At 44.4% G+C, this 14,985-nt stretch overlaps 1 protein-coding gene across 5 annotated transcripts in view; it reads left to right on the top strand.

Moving 5' to 3' along the window:
* The window catches only part of LOC111564581 (CSC1-like protein 2), a 28,898-nt gene that overhangs the window by 4,100 nt on the left and 9,813 nt on the right, over positions 1-14,985 (top strand). For 2 of the 5 annotated variants that reach the window (XM_055010258.1, XM_023264240.3), the window contains exons 2-15: positions 6,629-6,847; positions 7,431-7,510; positions 8,034-8,072; positions 10,530-10,620; positions 11,463-11,500; positions 11,622-11,764; positions 12,199-12,250; positions 12,914-13,022; positions 13,112-13,182; positions 13,266-13,346; positions 13,655-13,778; positions 13,874-14,007; positions 14,553-14,690; positions 14,772-14,925. In XM_055010258.1, the coding sequence (XP_054866233.1) occupies positions 6,656-6,847; positions 7,431-7,510; positions 8,034-8,072; positions 10,530-10,620; positions 11,463-11,500; positions 11,622-11,764; positions 12,199-12,250; positions 12,914-13,022; positions 13,112-13,182; positions 13,266-13,346; positions 13,655-13,778; positions 13,874-14,007; positions 14,553-14,690; positions 14,772-14,925 (1,446 nt within the window). In that variant the 5' untranslated portion in view covers positions 6,629-6,655. Of the gene's footprint in view, positions 1-6,628; positions 6,848-7,430; positions 7,511-8,033; positions 8,073-9,744; positions 9,784-10,529; positions 10,621-11,462; positions 11,501-11,621; positions 11,765-12,198; positions 12,251-12,913; positions 13,023-13,111; positions 13,183-13,265; positions 13,347-13,654; positions 13,779-13,873; positions 14,008-14,552; positions 14,691-14,771; positions 14,926-14,985 lie in introns of those variants that run through there. The other 3 variants (XM_055010257.1, XM_055010259.1, XM_023264244.3) reach the window with 3 other exon arrangements.

Genomic DNA, 14,985 nt, shown 5'->3' with positions numbered 1-14,985 from the left:
TTTCTGTCCAAGGTTTTAGAAGTTGTTTTTGTACAGTTACAGTCTTTTCTTGAGAAAGGCATTTTTGAAAAATTTCAATCTTGGTTTAGATCACATCACAGTACTGAGTGCAGGGCTCCAGACTGCGACTAAATGGTCGCATTTTGCGACTAAAATTTGAGACAGTGCGAGTAAATTTTTCATCTACTCGCGCATGTGTGACCAGTAAATTTGAAGATTTTTTAAAAAAATTATTATTGAATATTTTTTGATGCTGACAAACTTCTGCTCCACACTTCAGCCCAGTAGTTGACAGTAATGAAATGAGCTGGTTTGCAAGCCGACATTAACTCCAAAAGAAGAAGAAAGGAGACGAACACCAAAGAAGAAGAAGGCAGGCCAATGTGTGAGAGCGGGGGGCGAATGACGGTGAAGCTCCTGATGTTTCACAAAGCCTTTATTTACGTTCAGCCGTCAGCCTTATTTTGAACACAAACTCACCTTTCTGTCCTTCACTCCTTTCTTCAGGAAACACCACCAGAGCTTGTCTCCATCCCAGCTAGGTGCTTCTAAGTTTAGACACGTCCTTTGCAACAGCAACAGCGTGGAACCATTTTCTTTCATCTTTATGTGAATTTTCGGACTTTTCGGCAGCGTCTTCGTCATGTCAAGAAACCGCTTCTTAGATAAACACTTCCTGTGCTGCTGGAATGGTGACAAAATAAAAGCCTGTAACATTAAAAATGCATCTTCAAAATAAAAGCCTGTAACATTAAAAATGCATCTTCAAAATAAAAGCCTGGAGAGAACAGTTATTTTAACACTAGCAAAACAAAGGCTTGCCAAAATTGATAATTGATCAACAGGCCTTTATAAGAGTAATTTACACGTGATTCGGCAAAGTACAACTAACATGGAAACTGATTATAGTTGACCGCTATGGTGTACGGCTCTGGCATTAAATATACTACATATATAGCTGGTGGTAAATTCAAAAATATGTAGAAGAGCAAATCCAGTATAGTAAGGGCAATGCAGAGTAGATTGGTGGAAATGGGCAGCTGGAAGCAGTGGGCTGGAGGAAGGTCAGCAGCAGCATCCCACAGTGGACATGATGGAGACTAGGCCAGTTGGTGGGACAGCAACCACAGATCTGAAGCATCCAGCTCTGGGACCAGAGACACTCGGAGAAAGGACACAGGGAGAAACAGAGTGAGTGTAATGCAATAATGGTATATATAGTATATACATAGGTAGTTAGAGAAGGGCTCAGTGCATCAAGAGAGGCCCCCCAGCAGCCTAGGCCTATAGCAACATAACTAGGGGCGGGACAAAGGGGGAGTCACTTGTGCAAATGAAGACACCAGCTGACCCCTTCAGGATCCCCCAGTCAGCCCTAACTATAAGCTTTGTCAAAAAGAAAGGTTTTAAGCCTGGTCTTAAAAATAGAGAGGGTGTCCGCCTCCCGAACCGAAACTAGGAGCTGGTTCCACAGAAGAGGCGCCTAATAACTGAAGGCTCTGCCTCCCATTCTACTTTTAGAGATTCTAGGAACAACAAGTAAGCCTGCAGTCTGAGAGCGAAGAGTTCTGCTAGGATAATATGGTACTATCAGGTAGAGATCGACCGATATGGGTTTTTCAGGACCGATACCAATTATTAGTAGTTAGAGGAGGCCAATAACCGATATTTGGAGCCGATATTCATTTGCAGTAAAAGTGTAAAAATTAGCGTGAAAAAAATTGAATAATGCAAACACTGAACTTTGTTTAAATGCCTAAAGCAAGTTCATTTAATCAAACAGAAAATAATAGCTCCAGAAGTGCATGGATTTCCTACACTCAGAAGCATCTCTTATAAAGTTGAATAAAAGCTTAAATACCTCCCTGAAATTTTTCCACAGTAAATAAAGTAAAATTTAAATATAACTATAATGACTTATCTTTGCTTTAACCCTTAGGAATCTGGGGGGACAATTTGACTGAGGTCCATTTTTGACCTGTACCTTTATATTTCACCTTAAAAATTGTTGATCTTGCTTTGCTTGGTGTCCTTTTTTCAGCACAACCTCACCTGTATGATTCTACAATTATTTATACATTTTTGATATAATGTATGAACACACTTGACCTAAAATTGCTGAAAAAATACAAAGTCTGAGTAGGAAAAAGATTTTTTTTTTTACTGTGGACACCATAAACATTTGTAAAGAATCCTTTTCAGAACTTAGAATGCAAAGTCATAAAATAATGTGCAAATTCAGCAGTCAACAGTTATATACCACTATTTGCACTAAAATGCAGGAAATTTTTAGGCACTTTGGCACAACTATTTACAAAATCATCAGGAGTCACAATAAAATTTTACATAAATGAATTTGTGCCACTCCAAAAAAACTTTTTCTGTCCACCACAGTCTCTACAATGGCAAAAACAATAGGAAAGGGGCTTTATGGCTCAGTGGGTAGAGTGGCCATCTTGTAACTGGAGGGTTGCCAGTTTGATCCTGGCCTGGAGAGCTCATGTTGAGGTCTCCCTGAGCAAGACACTAAACCCCTAACTGCTCCTGATGGGTTGTGGTTAATGCCTTGCATGGCAGCTTCTACCATCAGTGTGTGAATGGGTGAATGTGATGTATAATGTAAAGCGCTTTGGGTATTGTTTCAGGTACAGTAAAGCGCTATATAAATACAGACCATTTACCATTTAGGACCATGTGGAGAATCTGGAGTCATGGTGTTCTCCATTGCTAGAATAAGTTTATTATTATTATTATTATTATTATTATTATTTTACATCTGAAGCAAAGTCTTTATTTTCTGTGCATCTTGTGTCTTCTCTGTGTCTGGCAGAGAGAGTGATCTGTGGCCAAAGCCAGTGAAGGACGTGCTGCTCTGGAGCTGCTCTCCCAAAGAGTTATAACTATCCCCTGACTAAATAAAATGATAGAAAGTTCCAAATCCGCACTTTAGCCATCTCTCCTCTGTGTATTTCTTAAATATTCCACTCTCTTACTAGTAACACAGAGACGCTCTGACTGGGATCATGCCTGTGCAGACGCTCTCATCCCCGAGCCGCTGCAAGTGTTGAGCGTCTTTGTCCCAGGTGTTTCCAGCAGGGAGTCTCAGAGCTGTTTGTTTTTCACACGTCACTCCCAAGAGTTGCAAAACTCTCCCTGATGTTTCTGATTGTTTTTGTGTCGGCTACAGAAGGCTTCAAAGAATCTCCCGTTTAGCCGTTCACCATACAATGACGCACGAAATGCGCTCGTCTAAAGTTCGCTCAAAAGTACAGCGTTTATTATTGATCATAACTCTGGTTTTACTTGGTCGATCAACACTATTCAAAAACTGGTAGAAAGTTCAAAATCCGCACTTTTGACACACGTTTAAAGGGAGACTCGTCGACGCTTCATCTTCCTGCTTCGTTCGATTACGCAGAGGATTAAGTAATTCACAGACATGTCGGGAGGTAATAGGAGTTAGCAGAGCTGCCGCTAATGTTTACTCCGCTCTTACGTTATTCTGCTGCTCACTGTAACGTTAGTAGTAGTTGTGAGATCTAGAGCACTGGGATGTTTATTACAATTTCGGAAGAGTTTTCTGCATTTACCTTCGACACGTGTTTTCTCTCTGGAGCTTCTCACACGAGAAAACTTTCCCTCTCTGCTGTGTGTGTGTGTGTGTGTGTGAGGACAGCTACTGTTTCAGAGGCTCTGCCACTGAAGCTTAACCAATCAGAGCGCGGGGTGGATAGTGCTGGAGACAGAAAGCAGGAGAGAGAGACGCGGCTGCATCTGAGCCGAAATAACTCAGGTTTAAATTGATTTCTTCATATCGGCCCGTCGGATTAAAAAAAGGCCGATGACGATATACGTCAAATGTCCAAATATTGGCACTGATAATCGGCCCGACCGATAATCGGTCGATCTCTACTATCAGGTCTTTAAGATATGATGGAGATTGGTTGTTAAGAGCTTTATATGTCAGAAGAAGGATTTTGAATTCTATTCTAGAAGTGAGGCACTAAGTAGCATAACAAGCTGTATTAAGGACTTTAAGGAGTGGCTGTCATCCAACCTTTTACTTTTAAATGAGGACAGAACTGAATGCATTGTGTTTGGGGGTACTGATACTGATCTATCAAGTTCCCGTTCAATGACTTTGAAAACGACCGTCAAAAATCTTGAGGTGATATTTGACAGAGACTTGAAATTTAACAAACAAATTGACCCTTTTGTCTGACTCAAAAATGATCCAAAATGACTCAAAAATGATCCAAAACCTGTTCTGAAGGATTCAAACTGTCCTGAAGTAGTTAAAGATGAACCAAAATTACAAAAAAGTTCACTTTTGACATTTTTTAAAATTGATTTGGACAATTTTCAAGTTGTCATGAATACTTTGGAGTCCTGGTTGGAGGTCATGAACCTCCTCAGGAGTCTTTGTCATGGTGCCCTTTGCTGCTAAACTTATCCAGGTCCTGGAGATCATAGGAGCTTCAGTAGAAGCCAGCCGGACTTCTCTGGAAGACGTTTCATGAAACATCTTCCAGAAAAGTCCAGCTGGTTTCTGATGAAGCTCCTGCAACTTAAAGGTGAAACATCTCAGGTCATTAAAGGACGAAAAAAAGAGCTCTGATTGTATTGTTTTCTTTCTGTGAAGCACTTTGGTCACCCTTCGGAGAACATCTTTCTGGAGGATGTTTGAGTGTCAGAGCTCTTGTTATGGGTTATCTTCTGTTATCTGGACCCTGCAGCTGCTGGAGTATTGGAACGGTTGTTTTGTGCAGGTTGTGGAGCGTTCAGGCTGTTTCTGGAGTTTTAAATGTTTGTTTTCAGTTTGTCAGATGTTAAAGGTGAACTTTACAGTAAATTCTCAGCAGAAACGAGCAGGAGATAATCTGATGCTCACAGACGGTCCGCCGTTATCTGGATGGTGCAGGAACGCTGAGAGAACGTTCAGTTAGAACAGAAGCTGCTGATCAGGCTGATTAAAAAAAAAAAAAAAAAAACACCGAGCTAACAGCTGTTAGCACAATGCTAAGCTAACATGGACTAATGGGTCTGGGGGAGGCTAAGCTAATGCTAACAGTAGCTTTGCCTCAGCTAACAGTGCTAGCATTAGCAGGAATAATTAGTTTCATAGGAGCAGGCCCTGTGGGTCTCTGTGGGGCTCTGTGGGTCTCTGTGGGGCTCTGTTGATGTGGACAGTGCCGCTCTGGAGGCTGCAAATGAGTCATTGCTGCTGCAGCTCCATGACAACAGAGGAGGAGGTTTGAACGACTGGAGAAATCTCTGAGTGACGCCCCCTACAGTCAGAGTGACGCCCCCTACAGTCAGAGTGACGCCCCTACAGTCAGAGCGACACCCCCCTACAGTCAGGATGACGCCACCTACAGTCAGAGCGACGCCTCCTACAGTCAGAGCGACACCCCCCTACAGTCAGGATGACGCCACCTACAGTCAGAGTGACGCCCCCTACAGTCAGAGTGACGCCCCTACAGTCAGAGCGACACCCCCCTACAGTCAGGATGACGCCCCCTACAGTCAGAGTGACGCCCCTACAGTCAGAGCGACACCCCCCTACAGTCAGAACGACGCCCCTACAGTCAGAGGACACCCCCTGCAGTCAGAGTGACGCCCCTACAGTCAGAGTGACGCCCCCTGCAGTCAGAATGACACCCCTACAGTCAGTTCAGGTGTTGACTGCAGTGATGAAGACTCCGACCAGCCTTCATCTTCATCTTTGTCTTCATCACCTCTTTGTTCTCCAGCTCTGTGTGATGTAACCGTGACATCATTAGTCGGAGCGCCGTCACTGCAGCTCAGCGTTGAGCCACCGGCAAGCCGTGAAAACTGGGTCAGTCAGGTTGCCGTGGCAACAGGATCAGTAGGTCACACGGGGAGGAAGCCGTCAGAGCCCAGAGGCATGCTGGGAAACGTATTCCTGCTCAAACAGAACAACATGAAGGAGAATCGCCTTCTGTGGAATGACGGGAACCAGAGGGACGTTTCTCTGACTTCATTTTCTGGACAGAAGCACATGACAGACGATGCGTTCAAGGACAGTTGGAAATCTGAGCATTAGTTTACAGAGTTTGGCTCATGAATTGTGTAGTTTTGGTGATTTAAAAAAAAAAACAAGAGATTTAAATAAACTTGTTTCACTTCCTGTTGGTTTGTGTCACACTGAACTACAGCAGTTATTAAGCAGGTATAATTAATAATCCTACAGTCACTCAATCGGTTATTTATCAGCTGATTTAATCTCAGACTCAAACTTCTATTCAGTTCAATTCAATTCAGTTTTATTTATATAGCTCCAACCTCAGGTCAAATTGTCTGAAGACACTTTACAGAACCCATATGCCTGACCCCCAGAGCAGCCCCAAGGCGACAGTGGCAAGGAAAACACCCTTTTAACAGGGAAAAAAACCTTGAGCAGAATCCGGCTCTGATGTGGGGGGACCCATCTGCCTGCTGGCCAGGCGGGTTGAGATCTTTCATTTTTCTAAACTCTGATCCACATTTTTCAGCGTTGTCTGACATTTTGGAACCAAACTGCAGAAACATCAGACGAATCATTTAGAATCATCTTCAGTTCCGATGTTTCTGATGAATCAATGAACCGGCATCTCTTTCCTCTCAGGTTCTCAGCGAGGATGCAGCAGTGAGCATGCTCAGAGTGCTGATCGTTACCATGGCGATATTCGGCGGTGGCCAGGCGTGCAGTGGTCAGGAGAACTGCTCGGCCAACAGCGAGTCCAAAGACTACTGCTACTCGGCTCGGATCCGCAGCACCGTGCTGCAGGGGCTGCCCTTCGGCGGCGTCCCCACTGTCCTCGCCCTCGACTTCATGTGCTTCCTGGTGAGTTGCCGCCGCCGTCGTCACCATGACAACCGGCGAACACGGAAACAACCTGCAGAATGTTAGCATGTTGTAGCTTCAACGTCAGCAAAGTAAAAGTACTAACGACACGCAGTAGAAGTACTCTGTTACAGTAAAAGTACCAACAACACACAGTAGAAGTACTATGTTACAGTAAAAGTACTAATGACACGCAGTAGAAGTACTCTGTTACAGTAAAAGTACCAGTAACACGCAGTAGAAGTACTCTGTTACAGTAAAGGTACCAACAACACGCAGTAGAAGTACTCTGTTACAGTAAAGGTACCAACAACACACCATAGAAGTACTCTGTTACAGTAAAAGTACCAACGACACACAGTAGAAGTACTCTGTTACAGTAAAAGTGCCACACAGTAGAAGTACTCTGTTACAGTAAAAGTACCAATAACATGCGGTAGAAGTACTGTGTTACAGTAAAAGTACAGAAAAATTTTCAAATTATGTGAAAATGTAAATAAAATTTGTGATGTCACATTTACCGGAGACCAGGTGAGTTTATCCACCTGGACTGTTTCCTCTGAACGTTCTTCTTCTTCTTCAGGTGCTGCTCTTCGTCTTCTCCATCCTGAGGAAGGTCGCGTGGGATTATGGCCGCCTGGCGCTGGTCACCGACGCCGACAGGTAACTGACTAATCAGGAGGTCTCTCTCACCTCTGTCTGTTTAGCGTCTTTGAACCAGAACCAGGAAGTTCTTCTGCTGGTTCTCCTGATCTGAACACAGAATAAAGAACCAGTAAGATGAAAGAAAAACTACTTTTTTACGTCTTCAGTGTGAATATTTTCCTCAATCTGTGACACTAAACTGAAGATCTCTGAATGAAACGTTTGAGGAAATTCTGATAACTCAGTTTGTTTTCTAGTTTTAGTCCTCAAGTTTCCACTCGACCTCTATGAACACCAACATCTAGACCTCTATGAACATCTAGACCTCTATGAACATCTAGACCTATATGAACATCTAGACCTCTATGAACACCAACATCTAGACCTCTATGAACATCTAGACCTCTATGAACACCACCATTTAGACTCTAGACTCGATGTTAGAAACTGGACTAAGAATAGGGTTTGGTTTTTGTCCTGCAGGAAGAACTGACGGTTCTGTCTTGATTAAACTCTTGTTCTTTGATTTTCTGTCCTGAAGGCTGAAGAAGCGTTTCAGCGACCTGGAGGAGAGAGAATAGTATGTTTCTGCTTCACGTTAACTTCCTCTGGTCCATTAACAGGTTCTGACTGGTGCACTAACATCACTACTTCTTCTTCTGAATTTGGTCGGTTTGTTGTCACCTGGAGGTTAATTAGAGTCCGATGCTTCACCATCACATCTTTATTCTAAAACATGGAACTGTTTAATCACACAGATTTGGGTAAATTTGAACACTTGAATCCTGGTTGGTTAAAAAACTCACTGAAAGCTTTGCTGCTTCTCCTTGGCTGTGATACGAACAATAAGAATCACTAGAAGGTGCTTCTTCCACTGCAGACAGAAACTGGACTTTAAGAAACTGGACGTATCAGTTCACATAAACCAACACATTTCAATGAATCATGGATTTAAGAATTTTTAATCACTGCACTGCCTCCTAGTGGTCAAATCTGAACAACTGGACTAAGTTTGATGACATTTAAGAGTTGTAGAACAGGGGGTCTTTGACTTATGTTGGAATTTAGTTCCTACGGTGTGACCTAACAAGATTTCCGCCATAAGTCAGAACCCACATAAGTACCTATGTCCTCACCAACACTAACATGGTGGTAAAATCATAATCATTCATCCGTTGGTGTTTGGCCCTGTTCCCAGTGTTTTATTCTATCCAATTTCACTTCCATGGAGTTGGCTTTCCTTTTCTTCCAAGCATCAGAAGAGTCTGACTTACGCTGGGAGCCATAATGAAGGGCAAAAAGTTAGTGAATGTAGCACAATCCAAGGTGGCGTACAACCAGATAATGGAAACAAAGCCATCTGATAGTGCCATGTGACGATGTATTCATCCGCTCCGCTTGTCAACTAGTTCCCACTCGAAATTTGTTTTAATGCCGTACGTCAAAATGATGGAACAAGACTTTCTTAATAAATTCATGTGAGATAGCGATGTAACCACAAAACACTGTAAGTGGAAGACATCGTAAACCAAGGAGCAACTCTAGTTATGTTTTGTGTCTCATTTTTGTCATTTTGTGTCTCATTTTTTTCGTTTTGTGTCTCGTTATTGTCATTTTGTGTCTCGATTTTGTAGTTTTGCCTCTTGTCATTTTGCGTCTCATTTTTGTCATTTTGTTTCATTTTTGTCGTTTTTGTCGTTTCGTGTTTCATTTTTGTCATTTTGTGTTATGTTTTTGTCATTTTGTATCTCGTTTTGTTTTGTGTTTCATTTTTGTCATTTTGTGTTTTATTTTTGTCGTTAGATTTTTTGGCCACGCCCACATATGTTGGTTAGCCAATCAGTGAACAGCGATACCTGACATGTCAGATCAGACGTGGATGATGTTCCTCCCAATGCGGTCGCACCAAGTTTCTTCAAGAACTAGTGAAAACTGGAGAACAGTTTAAACAGCCGTTAAAAAAGAAAAAACTTCTGACACAAATGACTCAGCATTTATAGAAACTGACTCATGACTTCTGCAGCAAAACTTACAGAACATGTTTCCTCAATGGGCTCCACGGCATAGCTTTAAGCCATGTTTCTGTCTGCGTTCAGAGATCAAAAGCAGGAAAATGAAATGTTAAAAAGGACCCACACCAATGAGAAGCAGCTACAGTGAGATCCAGCAGGTGGCGCTAATCGCCCTCCAGACACATGAGTCATAACAACGATGCTAACGTCGCTCCACACTTGTCTCCACTCTTAACTCAGCCGAAGACGAGACAGAGATAACTATGAGCCAGTGAAAAGGTAACAGCTGTTTGTAGCCCAGCGTGTCGTGAACCCTGTGGTGTGTTAGCAGGTTGTTAGCATGTGAGCTAATCGCACAGAGTAGGACCAATCAGAGCTCAGTCATTGGCTAAACTCTGCTGCTAGGAGCCGCTGAAGAGTTCACCTGAAACATCACCTGAACGTCAGATTCTTCTGAACCGCATCACCTCACAGTAATCAGATTACTTCTAAGATCAATCAGAAACACTTTATAAAAAAAGTTATTAAAGTTCAGCCTCAAAGTAGAAACTCAGTGAATCAGGAGGTCTAGAAGGAGTCATAGTACCACTAATCAGGAGGTGTAGAAGGAGTCATAGTACCACTAATCAGGAGGTCTAGAAGGAGTCATAGTACCACTAATCAGGAGGTACAGAAGGAGTCATAGTACCACTAATCAGGAGGTCTAGAAGGAATCATAGTACCAATAATCAGAGCTCCTAAATGACTCCACAGACAGTGAACTACTTCCAGTTTAGCAGAGCTCGTCTCTTGTTCGACTAGAAGTAATCTGATTACTGTGAGGGCCTCCGGGTTTTAATCCCCTCAGCGCTGCCTGACAGGCTGCTGTCTATGAAATAACTGAGGTTCCTGCAGCAGGTTTGTGTTGGTGTTTGGTGAGAAGGTTCTGTAGCTTCCTCTATGTCCGTTCTCACTAAGGAGTCTCAGCATCCAATCAGCACCAGAGCTCAGATCATGTGACTGATCCGTCCTCTCTGTGTCCACAGCGTTGCCTCGGCGATGCACTCAGAAACGCCGGATCGCTACGAACGCCTCACCTCCGTCTCCAGCTCTGTGGACTTCGACCAGAGAGACAACGTAAGGACGCCTTTAATCAGCAAGTTAGAACCTCTGGAGCTAATGTTCTCCTCACACTTCTGAGGAGGTTCTCAGTCATCAGGTCCTGGTGATGGAAGGAACTTCAGGAGAAACCAATTGGAACAGAAACAGTTGGTTTCTGCTGAAGCTCCTACCATCTGTCCCATTTTTGTCATTTTGTGTCTCGTTTTTTGTGATTTTGATGAAATATGAGGATCTAAAGCTCAAATTTGGTTCATTTTCCTGATGAAACTTTAGATTCTTTCTGTTTCTGCTGATAAATGGAGTCATTCTGGAGATTTTTAAGGATCAAATCTGTTTCCCTGCACACTGACTTCCTGCTGCAGCAAATCACGGGTGTAGTTGGTGTCGTAAAGCATGTTGAGGCATGTTAGAGTGTGTTAGAGTGTGCACGGCTGTGTGTGGGATCAGGGCGTCCTGCGGTGAAAGTCAGCTCGTCTCTGTTGCTTTAATCTGTTGACTATAATCCAGTTTAACGGCGAGCGGCTCAGAACAGGGCGACCTCATCGGCTCAGACTCCGCCCGCTCAGTTGACCTCACACAGTGACCTCATCAGCTCTGGCTACGCCCCCTCTGCTGACCTCACACAGCGACCGTCCTCATTGGCAGGAAGCAGTAGGGCTTTAAAAACAGAAAATAAAGGGACTTTCACAGTAAAATCGCAGATAAACTCCTCACCTTCCAGCTGCAGGAACTAATTAAAGCTGCAGCAGGAACTAATTAAAGCTGCTGCAAGAACTAATTAAAGCTAAAGCAGAAAGAAAATGAATTCAAAATGAAACAACTTAAATTTCTGACTTTTGTTCATTTGTCTGTTTCAGGGATTCTGCTCGTGGCTGACGGCGATTTTCAGAATAAAGTGAGTATGGACCTCAGAAACACAATAGAATTGATGTGTCCTACAGAAAGTGAACTCTCCACAGGTCTATGTATTATTATTATTTGTTATTATTGTTTATGATTGTTTACTCTCTCTGCAGGGATGAGGAGATCAGGGAGAAGTGTGGTGAAGACGCCGTCCACTACTTGTCCTTCCAGCGCCACATCATCGGGCTGCTGGTCGTGGTCGGGGTTCTGTCTGTCGGCATCGTTCTTCCAGTGAACTTCTCCGGAGACCTGCTGGGTAAGAACCGGGTTCTGTCTGGAGGTTCCGATGGCTCTGGGCTGCTCTCTCACCGCCTTCTCGCCTGTGTTTGGTTGGTTCTAGTCAGAATTATCAGTAAAGATGCGTTCCTCATCCAGGGGGCGCCAGGACCTCCATCCAAAGAAGGTAAAGGGGGCGGAGCTGTAGGCGCTTTGCTCACCTGTAGACCTGTGTGTGATGTCGGATGGTAGCGCACCTGGACCTAACCGGTCACAATAAACACAAAACAACAACACTCAAAACAACACAAAACAACAACAACCAAAACAATAACACATAAAACAACAACAGACACACACCCCCACGCAGGCAGTGGAGTTATTTGTCGTCAGAGCTATAGTTTTGTTGTCGAGTTCCATTTAAACTCAGCTGCTGCCTCGTTTGGTTTCTGACTCGCTTCTTATTTCTTCTAGAAAACAATGCTTACAGCTTCGGACGCACTACGATAGCCAACCTCAAGTCTGGGTGAGTCAAGAGATGGTTAGCCTGGCATAGTATACATGCTGTAACCACAGGGAAACCATTAACCTAGCATAACACACACTAAAATCACAGGGGAACTGTTAGCCTAGCATAACATACACAAAAATCACAGGGAAACTGTTAGCCTAGCATAACATACATTAAAATCACATTGAAACAGTTAGCCTAGCATAACATACACAAAAATCACAGGGAAACTGTTAGCCTAACATACACTAAACTCACATTGAAACAGTTAGCCTAGCATAACAGACACTAAAATCACAGGGAAACCGTTAGCCTAGAATAACATACACTAAAATCACAGGGAAACCGTTAGCCTAGAATAACATACACTAAAATCACAGGGAAACCGTTAGCCTAGCATAGCACACAGTCTAAAAACACAGGAAAACCGTTAGCCTAGCATACTAGCATAGCACATGCAGACGAGTAACACAGAGAAATCGTTAGCCTAGCGTACTAGCATAGCACACACAGACTAGTAACACAGGGAAACTGTTAGCCTAGCATAACACATACAGACTAGTAACACAGGGAAACCATTAGCCTAGTATACTACTGTTAGCCCTGCAGGTTTAGGAGCTGCAGCTTTGACATTTTTCAGAGCTTTAGCGGAAAGTAAAATACATTTTGTGTTTCCAGGACAAACCTGCTGTGGCTCCACACTTCATTTGCCTTCATGTACCTGCTCCTGACCGTTTACAGCATGAGGAGACACACATCCAAGATGCACTACAAGGAGGACGACCTGGTCAGAACCAGAACCAAACCAGAAACCACAAAAACAACCGGTTTTAAATGACTTAAGCTGCGTATTAATCTCTGGTTTGTGTCTCGCAGGTGAAACGCACTTTATTCATTAACGGCATCTCTAAATACGCTGAGGAGAGTCAGATCAAGCAGCACTTTGAGTAAGTTCCTGCTCTTGTTCCTCGTGATTAAACGTCTGTTCGGCCTGAAGGTTTCAGAGCTTTACCTGTGTGTCGTCCTCCAGGCAGGCATACGAGAACTGCACGGTGCTGGAGGCTCGCATCTGCTACAACGTGGCCAAACTGATGGCGCTGAATGCCGAGAGGTGAGGAAGAAGCCCAACAACTTCCGATTCTGTAGTCGTAGGAGCTTCGGTAGACACCAACTGGACTTATCTGGTAGGTTCTGGAAGACGTTTGAAGAAACATCTTACAGAATCTAGCAGAGAAGATCAGTTAGCTTCAGCAGACACCAACTGGACTTCTCAGGCAGGTTCCTGAGAAGTCCAGTTGGTGTCTGCTGAAGCTCCTATGATCACCATGCCCTGATAACAGCTCTGACAGTAGTGTGCGTCCTTACAGCAGGGGGCGCTGTCTGTGCGTCCTGATAATACCAACGTCTGTGTGTCTGCAGGAAGAAGACGGAGCGCAGCAAGAAGTTCTTCACCGACCTGATGGCGAAGGAACATGTTCCCACCATGATCAACCCCAAACCCTGCGGACACTTGTGCTGCTGCGCCATCACCGGCTGTGAAGAGGTGATGCTAATGCTAAGGGTTTCACACCAGGCTGCTGAACAAATGTACTGAGGAGCATACGTGTTAGTATGCTAAGCTCTGTGTTTGTCCTGCAGGAGGAGGCGGTTAGCTACTACACCAAAAGGGAGGCCAAGCTGAAGGAGGAGTACCGCAAGGAGAAGGAGAAGGTCCACACCAAACCACTGGGCATGGCCTTCGTCACCTTCCAGAACGAGGCCATGACCGCGATGTAAGCCATGCCGCGAACACAACTCTACACCTGACATGACTCCGCCCCTAACATGACTCTACCCCTGACATGACTCTACCCCAACGTGACTCCACACCTAAAACGATTTACCCCTGATATGACTCCACCCCTAACGTGACTCTGCCTGTAACATGACTCTACGTCTGACATGAGTCCACCCCAACACGACTACCCCGACATGACCCTGCCCCTAAAACGACTCCACCCCTAAAATGATTTTATTCCTGACATGACTCCGCCCCATTATGATTCCGCCCCTATCGTGACTCTACCTCTAACACGACCCCGCCCCAATATGACTCCACCCCTTTCACAACTCCGCCCCAACACAACTCTGCCCCTAAAATGGCATTTGTTATTCAGAAATTGTCTCTGAATATTTTCAGTCCTATTAGTTTTCTTTGATTAAATTTACACTCTGACTCTCCACGCCTCCATCCAATCATTGTTTTACCCCCACTCCCTAACGTGTTTGACCACACACCCCCACCCATGTCTCTATGGCCCCGCCCCTCTCCCCACAGTATTCTGAAGGACTTTAACGCCTGCCAGGTTCAGGGTTGTCGGTGTCGTCAGGAGCCACGTTCTTCTCAGTTCAGTGACGTTCTCCACGTCCACAACTGGAGCGTTTCCTACGCTCCCGACCCGCAGAACGTCCGCTGGTACGTCCACAGGCTCCGCCCACCTGAATCCGCCTCTGCACCTTTGGTTCCGGCTGATGTTGTGTTCTGTTGTTCCTGCAGGGAGCACCTGTCGCTGGGTGGGATCTCCTGGTGGATCCGCTGCTTTGTGATCAACTGCATCCTCTTCATCCTGCTCTTCTTCCTCACCACGCCGGCCATCATCATCTCCACCATGGACAAGTTTAACGTCACCAAGCCCGTGGAGTATCTTAACGTAAGAACCGTCAGCCTTCCGTCAGGGGATGCTGAGCGGGTCTTCAGTCCTTCTCTGACT

Source organism: Amphiprion ocellaris, chromosome 4 (genome assembly GCF_022539595.1).
Source record: "Amphiprion ocellaris isolate individual 3 ecotype Okinawa chromosome 4, ASM2253959v1, whole genome shotgun sequence".
Taxonomy (NCBI): Eukaryota; Metazoa; Chordata; class Actinopteri; family Pomacentridae; genus Amphiprion; species Amphiprion ocellaris.
Note: the sequence above shows the minus strand (reverse complement) of the source record. Positions and strands in the feature narration are given on the sequence as shown.